Below are 19,392 nucleotides of genomic sequence, written 5' to 3' on the forward strand. Positions count from 1 at the left end.
TGGATTATGTATATCTCATAGCTGCTTGATTTGGCTTTCTTATGCCAATGTACTTTAATGAATACTATTAGATTATAATCATGCATTTCCACATCCAGTATGATGATTTCCATTCTGTGTGCTCTTTTCCTGTTGACATTTGCATGTGTCAAATCTCAATATTATAAAAATCTGACATTAAAGCACATTTTATGTGGACCATACCTTTAACTCTGAAGCAACCTTACTGCACTATGGATATCTTTTTATCTACAAGTATACTAAATATTTTGTTGCTTGTTTAAATTTCCTTTGCAGAATTTGACTTAGCTCAATTTTTGGAAATTCCTGCTTTTTCTTATCTTCAAGGTGGAGTTTGCTATGCTCATCAGATTGCTTCTCCACTCTGGGTGGACAATTTGGTTACTTCTATTATTTCATTAAGTGATATATTCATACAAGATCTTGGACACATGCAGTACAAGTTTGTGAAAGTAAAAACCAAATAATTTGAAAATAAATATCCAAGGTAAAACTGTCTTAGAGTCTCAGAACAACTAGTTTGTATTAGTATTTATGCCAGAGATGTCTTACTTTTAGATGTATTTTTATTGTGCTTTCTAAGAAACATAGTCAAATCTATACTTCGTAAAAAAGAAAATGGCAAATTTGAGTAAAAAGAAAAATATTTTAGTGACTGCCTGTATTGCTTCTCCACCTGTTTTGTATATGAGTTAATTCGGGAGAAAAAGCTTACTTTTCTTTTCATAGATATATTCAGATTTTTATAAAAATTAGCACGTTTTTGATAAAGATTCTGTTTTGCAATGTGATTATTTTAAATAGTGAAATTATAAAGATACTAATTTTTCAGAGACTTATTTCTTAATGTCTTTTTCATTCCTGTGTTGGTTTTATGATTTCGTTTTACTGAGAGCAGTGAGGAGGAAGAATTAGGAAGGGATAAAGATATGATCTAACCATGACAAAGGAGGTAGTTTGTTGGTATCTAAATGAAACTAAAGCATTTGCCTTCCGAAGTAACTTAGAGATGTTTTATGGGAAGAAGCTTTTGTTTTCACCTTCACAAATATATTAAGTACTTCGAATTACTTTCAGTTAGAGAAAAGCTTTAGTTTACCAATTAGCATTTACCAAGAATGGGTAATGAATTTATCAACATGCTGCAATAAAAAATCCTTGGCTGGCAGGGAGATGGAATAGTTGACCTATTATTTTCAACTTGAAGTTATCTAACATTGTGGTGTGCGAATACAAAAGCAAAGGAACTGAAATGCCCGAGCTCTTGCATGACAACTGAAAAATAGACGTTTGTAATGAATGTTAGATGTATGCCCTTTTCATGATGACATTTGTTTATTAGGAAACTGAATGAGGAGAACTTTGTGAGACAAATACTTTGTTCTGTCTGGCAGTAGGGGTTTGTAAGGATTGCTGAAAACACAGGGAGAGCGCCGTGGGTTCAGAATATGAAGGCACACTGTATCACTTGTGATGCCAATAATAGTGTGTACTGCCAATTCAGGAACCAAAGGGTGCGAAGAATTCTGTAAAGAACTAAGAAGATTTATCGAGTGAAGGCTGCTGAAAGAAGATGATGTCCATTTCCCAAGTCCTAATAAATTTGAGTTGACAGGCTAACTGAAAAGATACCCTTAGGGAAAAGCTTGTGTTCAGGGCATGAGGTTAACTGAGGAAAAGACCAGTCTAAAACTGAGGCATATGACTTCTTGGTACAAAATTTGATTTTATAGAGAACCATTCTGACAGAGAATCAGGAGCTAAAGGGCTGGTAATACAAGGTTTTTATAGGCTCTTTTGTGTTCAAATACCCCCATGACTGTAAAAACTTAGACTGGAATTTAAAACACTTGGCTTGGGAGGACTATTTGCCATGCCTATATAGCAACACTAAAAAATAAAGCGGTAAATGGATGCAGCTATAACAAAAGTCCAAGAGGACAATGGCAAGATTCATTAAATCACTGTGTATCTGGACAATTCCAGGTCATTTCACTAACATCACTTGCATCAGTATGCCAGGGAGGCAACACTGGGACTTCTATCTCTTGACAAGATTTCCAGCAGTTTGCCGATTTGCTCATCATCACCTTCCTTTGTTCATGTTAATTGTCATTATTTTCCTTTTTAAGAGACTTGTTCTCCTATGTGCTAAGCACAAAGCACAGTTCTTGAGCTGAAGAACTTTACTCCAGAGAAAAGAGGCTGAGTAGGGACGGGGAGCAAAGCTGAGAGGGAACAGTGGCTGGGTAACTGTTTCGATTTTTAAATACTTAATACTATTACTACAGTTGCTAAAGTTATTCAGTTCAAAGAACTGAGTCTGTGAAGGATTTAAATGAGGCAAGAGATGTGACTCGATGAATCTGAGGAGCAAGTGTATGAGCAGTGAGTAGGCTGCAAGTGAAGAGATACTAAATAGGATCTGTGTAACCAGCAAAGCTAGAAGAAGTAATAAAAGCCAAATGTAGATATAGAGAAAGAAGCAAACATAAAGACACTAGAAACTGGGTATGTATATATTATAAGGAAATATATGTAAATTATGTCACAAACAAATGGTATTGTGAAAAGAACATGTGCCTTTAATGTATGAAGTAACACGTTCGTAAGAATATCTATATAACATGTAAGTGAAATTCAGCAAACTCTTGAACCATGGATTATTTTGTTGTAGAAGCCACTTAATTATGTTTTTATGAAATTAGAGATGGTTAAAGCTAGATTGGGAGGAGCTTAATAACATTTAAGTATTGTCTTATTCCCATGCCTCGTCCTGAGAGAAGCTATATTAGCACAAATAATACTGATATTATTTCTGCTTACTTTGTGAAATAAGTATTTGTCAAGCTGATTGGAATACCCTCTTAGTGAGTTTAAATCTTTTGGGGCCTCCAATAAGTTAAATAAAATAAATAAATCTATCATAATTATGCAGTCAATTTTGTGTAGAGGTCTTTACATTTTTTATAAAAAAAAACCAATTAAAGATTCTATGAAATTGTATCTTTTTTCTGTAGTCTGTTTATGCTAAATGTTATCTAGTATATTTAGGCACTTACAGACTCCTGATAATACTAACACCTTGATTTTCTGTGGGCCAATTTTTTTTCCTGGTATATTACTTCTATTTTAAGTTTATAAAAGACAGTTCACAGCATACTTATGGCTTCCAAGATTGTTTTCTAGGAAAAAAATGGTTTTGCCCATAAAAAGGGATGAAGCTGTAGTAAAAACTCCAGATAAACTCCTCTTACAGAAATATTTGCAAGAGAACTAATTTATATTTTACACATTAAAAAAGAAGTTACTCTTGTTTGTATTTCTTAATTCATGCTTCCCAGACAAATGATGTGTATTTGGCACTTTAAGGCCTATGGAGGAGAACAAACTTCCCTGGAGGATTATGTTTTAATGGTTTTTTCCACAGAAAAACTAAACCGAAATTATATTTGATAGTCCGACACAGAGCCACATCCAGTTTGGAATTGCAAAGGATGTAGTAGCTATTAGGGGCTTCATTGCTTTTGGAGACAGCTGATTCAGTCAATAAACTGCATTTATTGGGACAATATTGCCAAATGTTTTTAATAAATATTTATTTATGTCAATTACAACGACTCACTAGTTTGATCATTTTCTGTAAAAGTAGAATAATAAATACACAAGACAATTGTTAGGTGACCTGAATGATAATACATGCATTCTTGCATTTCCTGTGCCTGAAACAAAAATTGTCAGGCAAAGAAAATAATTTTATATGTAAAATAGCCTCTCCTTAGTTGTATTTCAACAAAATTAGCCCACGAGCTTTTCTTGCTTAATTTTGCTTCACATGCAATTGTTGTTTCATCTGCATTCTTTGTAATTTGTATTTCACTTATTAGCTTAATCAGCTCTTTTTTTTCAAAGGGACAGCATCATAGGAGTGATTCAATTATTTGAAAAGCAATTTAAAACCAAGAGAATTGTAAACTCATTTAACAATGGGATTTGGATCTGAAGCATGCAGATAGGATTAATAAATTGAGGTTTGGGTAGATTTTAGATAATTCCAGAAAGTGTTTGAAAGAAGCTAGTCTCAAAAGGAGGAACATGGTTTAAGGACCCTGACAATGCAGGGTGAATGGTTGGACTCGATGTTCTTGAGGGTCTCTTCCAACCAAATGATTCTATGATTCTATGAAAATGCACTAAGTTCTAAAGATACCAAAAATCATAGTATCCTGGACATACCTACTGTACACAGAAACTGTGCTAATCACAAATGCACTTAGAAATATCCTGGTTGGGATGTGGGAGCTGAGCTGGTAAGCTCCATTGTTAGAGGTGAATAGAGGATGCCTCACTTCTGGTTAACTATCTGGAAAAGCCATTTGTGGTCCTGTCATGACCAACCCTTATCACCCTATCAATGACAATATGCTGGCATCACCAAGTGTTTAGTACTCTTGGTAGGAAAATCTGCCAGTGCATTTGTTGAAGTTAGGCCCTTCTTTACACTGGGAAAGGAAGGTTACATGGAGTCAGAAGGAGAGCAGGGAGCCTGGTGCTTACACCTCGGTCATTTGGGCATTCTTAGCTGGCAGGGACAGAGCTAGAGCTCCAGTGTCAGCTTTGGATGTTACCTCATTTATTACTGTATAAATTTTTTTTCATGCATTTTGTTAATGCAAAATGCATGAATGTTTCTGGGGTTGCACACTTCTGCCAGATCCCCCTTCTTCTGACTAAATGCTGCATCTTTTAGGCAGCTGATTATATACCATTGGATATTCTGAAATATTCAATGGTCTATAACTGATCAGTCATCCATACTATCCTAATATTATCTGCAGTGTTGCCTATATAAATACTGATAGAACGTTTTGCTCTGTTTTTCATGTGCTTCATATTCAGTAGGTCACTAGGTTCTCTAAATGAGAGAAATACACTAACTGAATTACTGAGACCTTCTGTCATCACAGAAAAAGGAGTTAAAAACAAGCATACAAAGATTTTAATGTACAGCATAGACCTCTTATCCTCCAGTAAAGCTCATTTTGCATTCCTGAAGTAGAGCTTCATTATCTATCCTAGTATCCAGAAGATTCCAGACTTTTTCTTTCCTTTCAGTACTTTTCTGTGTTAAAATTTCCTTTTGCTATTCTGAAGGAACTGTACCCCAAATCCCACTGGAAACAGTCTGATTACTCCTCTCATGTAGTAGCTAAGCAACTGGCAACAAAATCTTTGCACAGATATAAGCATTTGTCCTTTTCTCTTGATTTTCTGGGAAGAAGAGTAAAAGGAGCCAGTGTGCAGCAGAGATTTAGTAGTAAAGAAAGCAGACAGGTGATCTTCTGATCTTCGTTTTTGGTTACAGTCACATTAAATTTATACACTGATACATATACACAAATTCAAGAGGGGAAGGTAACTTCTGAAGATAAACACAAAGAGCTGTGAGTCTCAGTTGCTTCCCTTTTACTCAGATTTACAAAATTAGAGGGACCTATTGATAGGTTATAGAGGCTTTAGAAAACAATGGATATTAGAAATATATAAGCAAACTTTGTATATAAAGGTCATCAATATTTTGGAACAAAGTAATTGCTGTTAATTTTCACAGTGTATTTTTGTATTTGTTCAGCTTGGCTTTCTGGATCTTCCTGCAAGAGCAGCAAATAGAGAAAATAACTCCTCAGTATGCATAGTGTCAGATTAAAAGTATTCAACTGTATCAGTTGGAAGCACCATATGATTTTACTGTTGAGTTTTCAAATAAGTAACTTCATATATTTGTTGTCTCACAGGTGCAGGAATGGCTGTGCTTAAACTGCCAGACCCAAAGGGCAATGTCAGGACAACTTGGGGATATGGGCAAGGTGCCACTTCCGAAAACAGGCCCTTCACAACCAGTATCCAAACCACCTGCTACTCCTCAAAAACAGCCTATGCCCGCTGTCTCACATTCCCCTCAGAAGACTTCCACACCGCCTACTCCAGCAGCAGCAAAACCGAAAGAAGAACCAGGCGTTCAGAAGGAAGTTCCAAAACTTCAACAGGGGAGATTAGAAAAAACATTGTCAGCTGATAAAATCCAACAAGGAATTCAAAAAGAAGATGCAAAACTTCAGCAGGGAAAACTTGTCAAGACACCCTCAGCTGATAAAATCCAGCGTGTTTCTCAGAAGGAAGACCCAAGACTCCAGCAAACAAAACTGACAAAGACAGCTTCATCTGATAAGATTTTGCATGGGGTTCAGAAGGAGGATGCAAAACTAGCAAAAACATCTTCAGCTGATAAAATTCTGCATGGAGTTCAGAAGGAAGACATAAAATTTCAAGAGGCAAAACTGGCAAAAACATCCTCAGCTGATAAAATTCTGCATGGAGTTCAGAAGGAAGACATAAAATTTCAAGAGGTGAAATTGACAAAGATACCCTCAGCTGACAAAATTTTACATGGGATTCAGAAAGAAGACCCAAAACTCCAACAAATGAAGATGGCAAAGGCACTGTCAGCTGACAAAATCCAACCAGCGGCTCAGAAGCAAGATGCACAACTACAGGAGGTGAAATTGTCAAAGGCAGTTTCAGCTGATAAAATCCAACATGGAATTCGGAAAGAAGATCAAAAACTTCAACATGAGAAAATCGTGAAAACTTCATCAGTGGAGAAAATCCAACAGGAAGCTCAAAAAGAAGAATCAAAACTTCAGCAAGGGAAACTGTTAAAAACACTTTCGACAGATAAAATTCCTGCAACAGTAAGTTCAGATCAAAAGAAACCCCTGAGCACATTGGAAGAAGATAAAACACCTGTGCTCCCAGAAAAGAGCACACCACATCCAGAGGACAAAAAAGAACAAATTACAGCTGAGACTAAAGACCATGTTGCTGAACAGAAAGCAGAAGTTGAAGCACCTTACGAGGGACTGCAAGCTAAGAAGCAAGAGGATGTTAAGAAAGAGGGTTTGACAACTGGGATTCCACAAACGTTTTTGAAAGCTGAAAAGGTTCAGGAAGAAGAAATTCCTGTTCAAACAGCACCTTTGCCAAGAACTGACCATTTGGAAGCAGTGAGAGAAAAAATAGTAAGTGGCTTTGTTCCTCCAACCCCCCTTCTCCTTCACTACGATTTAGAATCTGATCCTGACAGACCCTCTCCTTTATGTCTTCCTGCTCTTTATTGTTACTCACTGTAGGGGATGATTCTAAATTATAAAATCAATGACTCCCATTGGGTGAAAGTTTCACCAGTTAGTCCTATGCTCTACACACAACTTTTTTGTACTTTTTGCATGATTTTCAGCCTCAAGCAGTTAAGTGTTTGAAACTAAGGCAAAGTTCCTGTTTAATCATTTTTCCAATATTTCTGACTTATTTACCTGCTTCTGTAGACTCTTAGGACTTTGGAGTTTAATTGTTAAAATCGGGGTGTTTTCATAGTTCTTAATCACAAAAGATGTGCAGTGTGTTGCAATACTAAAGTAAAATAAACATTTGAGGAATACTTTGTGATGCCTGAAGATGGTATGTTGAAGTGTGCAACCTTTACATCTTTTTAGTATTTCATTTGCTTGTCTCGTATGGACGAGCACCTTTAGGTAGGGTTCTTGGTGGGATCTCAAGTCAGGTGAATGGATTTATGACAGCACGTACTAGAGGGCTGCATTTCTTAAATAAATGCGTTTGCTGGATGTGAAGTCATTGACAAGTCACTTTATCAGCTAGAGCCAGTAATATACACAACTTGTTAAGAAATGAAAAATGATGGAGTTTTCTATCAGCACTGCAAATTAGGTGCTGATTCTGATGTTACGAAAATAGGAGTAGATTTAGGAAAAGTGTTTAACCTTTGCCGAAATTAGGTTTTCAAATAATCGCCGTCAAAGAGGTCAAGGGTTTTTTTGTTTTATTTTTTTTCTTTGTGATAACCAATGTATTTGGACGGAAAATATTCTCATTTAGAAATTGTGCTGTGGAAAATACTATTATTTCTATAAACCAACTTTCCTGTCTGAAATGTATCTCCTATCACATGTTGTGTTTCCTCCTCTTGATGATATCAAGAGATACGGTCTTCCCTGATTGTACCGAGGGAATCTCTGAATTATGCTCAGAGTAACATAGCCAGAAATCCTCCCTTCTGGAGGAAACAAGAAGGAGATCTATATGAAGGACTCCTATATGAATTTGATGATCTTGTATCAAACATAAAGCACTACTGCAGGGCTTTCCAAGAAGAGAAAGTTTAATTGTGTTAACAAAATGTCAATTCTGGGGATTTTTTTAAATTCATATCACAAAACCTAAGAAGTAGAGTTAGAATTTTTTTACTGTTGTTAAAAATTCATTTTGTTTCTGTTGAAAAACATTTATATGGGAAAATTTTCATCACACGCTAGTCTCAGTCCTGTCTCATCATTTTTATTTTCTGTAAGTAGTTGAAAGCATATTATACTCTGCACAAATCTAAGATACATATATTGGATTTCCATCTGTAATAGCAGCAGATTTTAATTACAGATTAATTAGTGATTTCTAATGTGGTGCACACACATACATTTCCCTCTTATTTTGCTTGTATTTTACTTCCTTCCACTGCCTTCTAACTGTAATCAGGAATTCTTGAGTCAGTACCATAAATAGGGATTATCTTTCTTCTGCTCTCGTTGTCAGACTTTGAAGAACACTTAGCTGAAGTTTGTAAAGCAGAAGTTTCATGAATAAAAAAATAAAACCCATGGATACCTACTTTTAAGTATTTTTAAGATTAGAACACTCGGAAATACAAAACAGAAATGAATGAAAAGGAATAGCTTTTTTACACAAAAATACTTTTTTCCCCTTTTTTCCTCCTTATTTGGCTTCTTGGAAAATTTATTAAAAAAAAAATAAGAAGCAGCTCAATTTGTTCAGAATTAAAGATAGCGCTGGTGTCTCACCTAGCTTTTACTTCATAAAAATAGCTCTCATCTTTTTAATTTCTGTATCGAAGTATTTTAATGTTATTTGTGCTGTACATCAAACATTGTTAGATAGAATTGTCTCCAAGACAGCATGTGACAGAAGCGAAAGAGGAGATAACAATTTAGGGTATCACATATTGATTCCATTTCAGTGGGTGAAGGACAATGTCTAGACATTGAATAATGTATTTTACATGTATTTCAGGACAGAATCACATGAAGGATTTGAGATAGATCTATTTTTAAACAGGGATGGAAGGAAAAAAACTAATACTTTCTGCACTTGACAAACTGGTGGTGCCATTTTATATCCAAATCTGTGCAAATGGTAATTATTAACTCTTGTAGCATTCTAATGAGATAAGTAAGTAATACTATCCTCATTTTTCACTAAAAACTAAAAAAGAGAGCAACATCCCAGCAAGCCCCTAGAGATATGAAGAGGCTAAAGTTCTGATCCAGTACAATCAGTAGAGTGATCCTTGGAAAATTTATTTATTTAGAGATCTGACATCCTTTGAAACAAAAGTAACTTAAATATTGAAACATTTTAAAATATTTGAGTCTCAAAGTATGATTTATCGTAAAGCTATTTTTTAATTAAAAATACTCTTTTTTGAGTAATATTTTAAACTTCAATTTCTTCAAAAATATTTTGAAGAATAAACTGACTTTGCTCATGACTTACAGATCCTCTTTCTGAGAAACCATCTTGTAATATTGACTATTAACATGTGCAACAGCAGTTAGCTATTCTAACAAGGTTGCCTAGAAATCTGGGATGATTATGTCATACAGTTTGTCAGTACAAAACAGTCATCTTGAACTCCCAAATTAACAAATAAGTAGTTCAGCATATCTACATGAACACATTACCATTGTGTAAATTAGACATATATTTACAACACATCAGCTGTCTTATGTAAGTGCCCTTATTAGTACCTTCTTATGTTTACTGAGGAATGGTTGCATGCTTAGGTTGAGGAACCAGGTAGAAATTAATATATTGTAAATTGACATCATTATTCCAACACATGCCATTAATGACAAAACACAGACCAGGAAGAAAGAATAATGAGGAAGAGGCTTATCTGTAAGCAGTTTTTATGGACACAAATGAAATGTTCATTTTGATAACAAAAAATTCAAATACAGATTAACTAGTTTAGTCAACCAAATTTTTCACTCTCTGAAACTTTTTTTTTAATAATGTAGATATCTTTATTTCTTCTATAAACAGAATGGCCTTTTAAAAATCATTAGTTCCTTTCCAAACTAAATTTTCTTTTCTGTGCAACAGAATGCAATATTGCTAGCTATAAATAATTAAAAACCTGACAAGATTTTGTTTTTTTATATCACAGTTTTCTTTCAATAAAGTTCTGATTGAATTTGATAACCAATAGGACTTTTTAAAGCACTAAGATTTATATTTTCAAATAAGAATATTAAAAGTGAGGAAGTGTAAGAATATATATAATTTCTAAAGCAAAAACTTCTAAGCCAAAATAGTTGTATGATGTATTGACACTGACACTGTTGAAATACTGCTAGAATAGTATGAATACATCCTACATGATATAATTTTTACCATTAGAGAGGTTGCGTTTGCTGTTTTTAAAGTCTTATCCAGACGGCAGTTTTTATAAGTCTCTTTGTTCCTCATGTTTTAAGATCATAGAATCATAGAATCATAGAATCATAGAATCATAGAATGGTTTGGGTTGGAAGGGACCTCAAAGATCATCTAGTTCCAACCCCCCTGTCATGGGCAGGAAAACCCTCCACTACACCAGGTTGCCCAAAGCCTCATCCAACCTGGCCTTGAACACTGCCAGTGATGGGGCATCTACAACTTCTCTGGGCAACCTGTTCCACTGCCTCACCACCCTCTGAGTGAAAAATTTCTTCCTTATATCTAATCTAAATCTACCCTCTTTCAATTTAAAGATCCTTCCATCAATGTCTGTATTAGAGCTAAATTTATCCAGTATTAAAAACTTACAGTAGGCAAACTTTTAGAAGAAATGCCATTAAACTACTCCGAAAGGCCCAGAAATTTAACATGTACCAAAGCACTTTACAAGAAAAAAGTGTGTTCTTTTTCGTATCGATCAAAATACGTTTTTCATTCTCCATGAGTCAAGTATATATATGATCCTTAGCAGCATTGTTTCTGCGATATTTTGTTACTCATCTAAAAATCTTACATTTATAGTGTGTTTGCAAGTTTGATAATGATGTTGTCTTTGTGTATGTGATGGCCAACCCTATAGAAAATAAATTACCAGTCATTTAAGAATAGAAGTAGCTAATGACAATATCCTTGTTCTCAGGCTGCAGGAAATAGGGGGAAAAAGCACAAAGACCAAATATTATTTATTGTAAATTGCATGCATATGATCTCGAAACGTGATGTGCAGGATAATTTTTGCATGATGTATCACAGGTCAGACAACTATACATACAAAAATCATAGAAAATATGTTTGTGTTGTGGTAGCCTTAAAAAGAAGGTTGGATTTTCTCATCGCATTTATTTTTAGTGATAGAAGAAATCCCTCCTTATTGTAGACCTTCTTCTTCTCCTTACAAATAGCAGTCTTTCCTGTATTTGGTTTCCTGTTATTGATAGCAACGATATCATGGCATACACTTAGGTTCGACAAGAGGGTGGGCAATAGCAATATTCATTGCCGTCTCCTCTGGTTTGGTCATTGAGTAGGTTCTATACATTGGACTCACAGATAGTAGCACCATCACAAATTACAAAGAGAAAAGCTAGAGTTGTTCCATGACCAGTTGTTGCCTACCTATTTCTGAGCTTAACTGTTTAGTTGACGCCTTCTGTCTCTGCTTTACAAATCACATCATCTCCCAAGATCTGACAGATTCACTAATGGGACACAATCTGTCCATCAACTCCTAGGAGACCTTCTGAGCTTGAACAATGTTTGGATTTTCTGGTAGCTCATCTAAATTGATCACAGTGTGTTTGGTTGGGTATGTCTTTAGAAGTATGAAAACATTGGAAATAAAATAAAAAATAACAATCAAATGTCATGGCTGAAATTCTTGTGAGAAGCATCATATATCTAGATGGAAAAATCCTTTGTTTTTAATGAAAAGTGTATTTTTTAAAAACATAGTTCAGTAAATTCCCCTTAAACAGGGAACAAAAATGTAAATATAACAATACAACCCCCAAAATTTTTAATTATGCTTCATTGCTGACTTTTTTGGAAAAGTATATATAATTCGGTCATTATAGGCAAGAGTACATTTTTCAGAATAGTAAGTGCTGAAGTGTTGGAGTGGTGATGATTTCCTTATGTTTTTTGGGGTACTCTAAGTTTCTCCATGTTTATATATTAATCACAGCCTTATCATTAGAATTGTCCTTAACAATACTTGTTTTCACATTTGATTTTTAATTGTAATGGATTTTGCTCTGATATCAAATAATTGGCTTATCGTATTGTGTACAATATTGTTAAGAACAAATATAGTTTATATTCAAGGTAGATCTGTTTTTGCAATGCAAATAATAAATCACTCCCATGAAATGGAGATTGCTTTACAAAATATAAATTACTAGATTGCTGTAATATTAATATTAATGTTAATATTAGTGTTTTAATGTAGGATTATGTGCACAGTGATATGTCTATAGGCAAGAACAGGTACTTTAAATGAAAATTAAATCATGAAAAAAACTGCTTTTTTGAAAATGAAATAACTGACAATAACAAATAGTTTATGATATTTTGGTATTAAATATCACTTTAATATGAATAAACATTTGAAAATACTTGTAATTAATAGCAACTTAACATGAGTGTAAATGTACTTTTAAATTATAATTAACCATTGTCATAATTTTTTTAATATTTTTATCGCACAGTATTTTTTTTCAACTTGGCATATTGCCGAGGAAGTTGATAAATTAAAGCTTTAAATAAATGTTTTCCTTTACTTCAGAAATCATTGACTTGGTTAGCAAAGTTGATGCACACTACCTGCTTGTATTATTGAGGGCCATAACAAATATGAAGATCACATCATATTAAGATCAGGAGACTTTGGGATGCTTGTTCTCAAATTACTGGTGGAGGTGGAGACGCTTCGCAAGATTGTCAGCTAAGATGACAGCTAAGATGACCTGTTGCTTGGAGAGTGAGCTGTTGTGTTAGCTAGATGGTGAGATCACTAAGTACAGAGCATTTCACAATTCAGAGAAACAGGAGGGAAACTGGTGTGGAAATACTTGCTATAGGATATTGGTATTTTTGTTAATCTAAAGGAGATAGAGGTGCTTGTCATTCAGAATGATGTAGAAGGATCTAGAAGCTAGGAGAATGACTAAAGGTGTTTAATTAGGGATGAGAAGGAGAACATTGGTTATGATGCTCAGTCAGATGTGCCTGCCTTGTTTGCTTCCTTGTTTCCTTTGATCAATAGCTGACCATCATGCTTTCATCCCTACAATTGCACTTTCCTACCAGCAGCTTACCTCCGCATTACAAATTCACTGAGAAACTTCTTTTTTATGAGGTACTCCGAAAATGTTTGTACAGGGCCGAACTGCAGATATGGGGACATTCCAAATTGCATTAAATTATGTTTCCATACTCCATGTATTCTGTTGCGTGTTACAATGTGTAACACATAAATCAACAAAATGAAATGAAACAAAATTTGAGAAGACTGACATATTTCTAGACAATTATAAAAGATTAAATGGGCAAAGAAAGGAGCAGACCCCAGAAATACAGCAGGCTGATGTTTGGCAAGCTATATTACTGTGTATCTAGAGCTATGTAGGCTGTTTGGGAACATAGGTAATTAAAAGCTTCATTTAAATTAACTCCCAAACAATTTGTCCCATGCATATATGAACAAATGATAAATGATTATCCTTACTAAGTGTTCTGAAAACAGTTAACTACAGTATTTGTTTATATTGAGAAACAGATCATCTTACAACTAATAAAATCAGTTGGCAGTGTGGACAACCATGCAAAGCACGGTTAGATTCAATGCAGAAACTCAAAATTTGAAGAACTTTTTGCATTATTTGAATAGCTTTGAATAACAAAATTAATATTGATTTTTTTATGGTTTAATATAATTCTTCTTGACATCATAATTTTTCATCTGATACATAAAATTATCTTTTAGAAAAAAAAAATCCATGTATTTAATTGCCTGGAGACATTAAGAATTTATATATAAATATATAGACACGCGTATGTATTTATTTTTTTAGGAAAAGGAGGATGACAAATCAGACACATCAAGTTCTCAGCAACAGAAAAGTCCACAAGGTCTGAGTGACACCGGGTATTCTTCTGATGGGATATCAAGTTCGCTTGGTGAAATTCCAAGTCATATCCCCAGTGATGAAAAGGATTTACTTAGAGAATCTGGTAAAAAAGACACTATTTCACAAGAAAGTCCACCAAGCCCCTCAGATCTTGCCAAATTGGAAAGTACTGTACTGTCTATTTTGGAAGCTCAGGCAAGTACACTTTCTGATGAAAAATCTGCGGAAAGCAAAGAGCTTTATGAAACATACAGTGAACAGACAAAGGATCAACATAAAACAAAGCCTTTGCCAGTCACTCCAGAATCTTACAGTTCAGATGAGGAAGACTTAGACATTATTCAAGAAGGTGAAGGAACCATTGTAGAAGCTGGCAAAGGAAGTGCTCCGTCCCGGGCAGACTACAAGGAAGAAGAGGAAAGAGATGACATATCGGCAAGAAGACAACGCTATGATTCTGTGGAAGACAGCAGTGAGAGTGAAAACTCACCTGTCCCAAGGAGAAAAAGAAGAGCTAGCGTTGGTTCTTCAAGCAGTGATGAATACAAACGAGATGACAGTCAGGGATCAGGTGATGAAGAAGACTTCATTAGAAAACAGATTATAGAAATGAGCGCTGATGAAGATGCCTCAGGTTCTGAAGATGATGAATTCATAAGAAATCAGCTCAAAGAGATTAGTGTAACCGAAAGCCAAAAGAAAGATGAAATGAAAAGCAAAACCAAAGGAACAGCTGGAAAACACAGAAGAATGGCACGGAAAAGTAGTGCAGGCTATGATGAGGATGCAGGAAGGCGACATTCATGGCATGATGATGATGATGAGGCTTTTGATGAAAGCCCAGAGCCAAAATACAGGGAAACTAAAAGTCAAGATAGTGAAGAACTTGCAGTAACTGGAGGAGGAGGCCTCCGGCGTTTCAAAACAATAGAATTAAATAGTACAATAACAAACAAATATTCTGAAGCATCTGAACAACAGAAAGGTATTTTATATTTTGACGAAGAGCCTGAGCTAGAGATGGAGAGTCTTACAGATTCACCAGAAGATAGATCTAGAGGAGAAGGATCTTCTAGTTTACATGCTTCTAGTTTCACACCAGGTACATCTCCTACTTCAGTGTCATCACTTGATGAAGATAGTGACAGCAGTCCTAGTCACAAAAAACTGGGAGGGGAAAGCAAACAACAGCGCAAAGCCAGGCATCGGTCACATGGTCCTCTTCTTCCAACTATTGAAGATTCTTCAGAAGAAGAAGAACTACGGGAAGAGGAGGAACTGCTAAAGGAACAAGAGAAACAGCGTGAGTTAGAACAGCAACAAAGAAAAAGTTCTAGCAAAAAATCTAAAAAGGACAAGGATGAACTAAGAGCTCAGAGGAGAAGAGAACGTCCAAAGACTCCACCAAGTAATCTTTCTCCCATTGAAGATGCATCTCCAACAGAAGAATTACGACAGGCAGCAGAAATGGAAGAGCTACACAGATCTTCCTGTTCTGAATATTCACCTAGTATTGAGTCCGATCCTGAAGGGTTTGAAATCAGCCCAGAAAAAATAATAGAAGTACAAAAAGTTTACAAATTGCCTACTGCTGTCTCTCTATACTCGCCAACAGATGAACAACCGATCGGACTCCCAAAAGAAGACAGTGGTCAAAAGACATTGAAAAGTGCCGAAGAGGTATATGAGGAGATGATGCATAAGACCTATAAGTCCAAACCATTTCAAATTACAAATGAAAAGGATGAAGTATTTGAAAAAGAGTCTTTATATGGTGGAATGCTAATAGAGGATTATATTTATGAATCTTTAGTAGAGGATACGTACAATGGAACTATTGATACTAATCTTGTAATGAGACAAGATGAGAGCAGTGAATATATACAACAGAGAGGGAAAGAGAAAAAGATAAGAGCTTCAGAACAGATCTATGAAGAACCACAGAAAATTACTGATCTACAAAAAGACTACTATAGTGTTGAAACTTTACATTCTATTGTGCCTCAAGAAGATATAGTTTCTAGTTCTTACATTATCCCAGAAAGTCATGAAATAGTTGTATTAGGCAGCACAGTAACTTCCACTGCTGAGGAAAAGCAGTTGTTAGATGCAGAAGCTGCTTATGAAGAGCTTATGAAAAGACAGAGAATGCAGCTAACCCCCGGGTCCAGTCCAACACAACCAACTTCAGGTTTTGTTCCCACATCTGATTCAAAGGTACCTAGTGTTGGAGAAATAGTGGACAGTACATCTTTAACATCAAGCACTACTTCAGCAATCTCAGATATATCACCTGTCAGTAGCACAGCACTTTCTATTCCAGATGTTAAAATCACACAGCATTTTACGGCAGAGGAAATTGAAGATGAATACTTAACAGATTATGCCAGAGAAATTCAAGAAATAATTTCTCATGAAACATCAATGTTGACATACTCTGAGACATCGGAAGGTGCTGCATCAGTTTTACCTTCTGATACAGCTTCCTTAACATCATCTACATCTTCGGTTTGTACCACAGATAGTTCATCACCTATAGATAGTGCAACCACAGGTTATGTAGATACAGCAGATGCTGTGAGTAAACTAGCAGATTCTGAAGGTGTCAGGATAATAACCCAAGTTCCTTTAGCATCTACAGAAGAGTACTCTGAAGCGAGCATGCCTTATGAATCTGTTACTGGAGCCACTAAAAAGCCATCTATAGCATCAGATATGGGAAGTGTGGATCAAGCTGCAGTTTGTTTGCCTGAAACTGCACCTTCAGTAGTGGCAACTACAGTTATAAAACCCAAACAATATGCAACTGATGCCATTACCTTTGATACCTCCAAAGCAGAAAAGGAAGGAGCTAGAAAAATGAAAAGCACAGTGGAGGCTGGCATTGTCAAAATTCATCATGAAGATTCACACAAAGAATTGGGTGTTGATATGACAAGGATTAATTTGACTAGTGCTACATCTGAGCAACCGCCTGTATGTATAGCATCAGTACCAGTTACAGAGCCTGCATCAAAAACATCTTCTGTACCTACTCCCAGTGTTGTAAGTAAGACCAGCATGGTCTCTGTGCCTTCCTCAGCTCCTGCTGTAACATCCAAAGTATTCTCGCTTTTTAGAAGCTCTTCTTTGGATTCTCCTGCACAACCTTCTCCACCCCCGCCTCCTCCTCCTCCTCCTCCACCACCTCCTCCACCTCCATTACCTCCACCTACTTTACCCAAGCCAGCCATTTATCCCAAAAAGAAGTCACAGATTAAGACTCCAGCAGCAACAGCTCCCACAGTGATACCTTCAGTCACAGGTGTTCCAACACTAGAGTCCACAGCTGTATTAAAGAATCATGTGGTACCTATCACAAAAACATACACGCCAACACCACCTCCTGTACCACCCAAACCATCCTCCATTCCAGCAGGGCTTGTTTTCAGTCACAGGCCTGCTGAAGTAACTAAACCTCCAATTGCTCCTAAACCAGCAGTTCCTCCGCTCCCAATATCTGTTCATAAGCCAGCAGAAACACAGCCCAAACCAATAGGTTTGTCATTGACTTCAAGTATGACTCTGAATTTGGTCTCTGCAGCTGAATATAAAATACCATCTCCCACTTCCCCTTTGTCTCCACACTCTAACAAATCTTCACCAAGGTTGACAAAACCCTCACAGGAAACCTATGTTGTCATCACCTTGCCATCTGAACCTGGAACTCCCACGGAAGCTATAACTAGCCAGGCTGTTACCAGCTGGCCTTTAGAAGCACCTTCTAAAGAACAGATTCCCCAGCCTATGCAACCAATTTTTACTCCATCCATGAAAACTATGGAAATTCAAAGTATGGCAGATCAAAGCATGTATATTTCAGGTGCTTTGCAAACTATTCCTGTCACAACACAATCAACTTTTGCAAAAATACCCAGTTCAAAGTCAGAAGTAGTAACAACAGAGGTAACCAAGAGCACAGTGTCTGTGGTTAAGGGCCCAGTGCCTGGTTTTGGTTTAGGTAGTGTCGCGATTACTATACCTCCAGAGCCAATACATATAGGAGATCAACCCAGGTATAGAGAGAATGGAAGATTCCATCCTTTGGGGGATGTCATAGATCTTCGCACTTTAACTAAGATGGATATCAAAATGAGAGACAGCTGTATGGATCTGTCTGCTGTTTCCATGGACGTGAGAAGGCAAATGCCAACAAGTGATGCATGTGGGCGGCCAGTAAGTACTGTCCAGCCAGCTATAATAAATCTTAGCACTGCATGTGTTGCGGATCCTTCTCTGTCTGTAGTCACTGAGACAGTAACAGTAATGACCTGCACCACCACTGTAAGCTACACTGCCAGTACAGACAGCCTTGTGGATCTGGGACATGCGATGACAACACCACTTCAGCTAACAACATCAAAACATCTTGAGCCTGCATACAGAGTAACAGGCAGCCAGGCATTCTCTGCAGGTAGAGATGAAGTGCCAATAAATTTATCCCTCGGTACTTCAGCACATGCAGTGACATGGGCTACTACAAAGCCCGTTACGGTACCACCTGTTGGTGTTACAAATGGTTGGACCGATCTCTCCACTTCTCAGGAGCCGATGGAGAGTGGAGCAGTTGACCTTAGCACTACAAAATCCCACAGAACAGTAGTAACGATGGATGAAACTACTTCAGGTATCGTAACAACAGTAATAGAAGATGATGAAAAGCCTGTGGATCTGACTGCGGGGAGAAGAGCTGTCTGCTGTGATATGGTTTATAAACTGCCGTTTGGTAGGAGCTGTACAGCGCAGCAGCCGCCAGCTACACTTCCTGAAGATCGCTTTGGTTACAGAGACGACCATTATCAGTATGATCGTTCAGGGTCGTATGGCTACCGAGGAATGGGAGGTATGAAACCCTCTATGTCAGACACAAATTTATCGGAAGCTGGACTGTTTGCATACAAAAGCAAGAATAGCTTTGATTATCGAGTTGGGGCAACTGATGCAGCAGTAGATCTTACTTCTGGAAGAGTTACTACAGGTCAGTATGACACAGCTGCGGATCTTTCTTTGAAATATGATTTCGATGTTGCTCACCTCATTTCAGGATGAT

At 36.5% G+C, this 19,392-nt stretch overlaps 1 protein-coding gene across 2 annotated transcripts in view; it reads left to right on the forward strand.

The window, feature by feature from the left end:
* PCLO (piccolo presynaptic cytomatrix protein) overlaps window positions 1-19,392 on the forward strand; it is a 401,981-nt gene that overhangs the window by 178,775 nt on the left and 203,814 nt on the right. For both annotated transcript variants that reach the window (XM_086610093.1, XM_086610095.1), the window contains exons 4-5: window positions 5,817-7,100; window positions 14,247-19,320. In XM_086610093.1, coding sequence (XP_086466219.1) covers window positions 5,817-7,100; window positions 14,247-19,320 — 6,358 coding nt within the window. The remainder of the gene's footprint in view (window positions 1-5,816; window positions 7,101-14,246; window positions 19,321-19,392) is intronic.

This window comes from Tauraco erythrolophus, chromosome 4, assembly GCF_009769465.1.
Source record: "Tauraco erythrolophus isolate bTauEry1 chromosome 4, bTauEry1.pri, whole genome shotgun sequence".
NCBI classification, from domain to species: Eukaryota; Metazoa; Chordata; class Aves; order Musophagiformes; family Musophagidae; genus Tauraco; species Tauraco erythrolophus.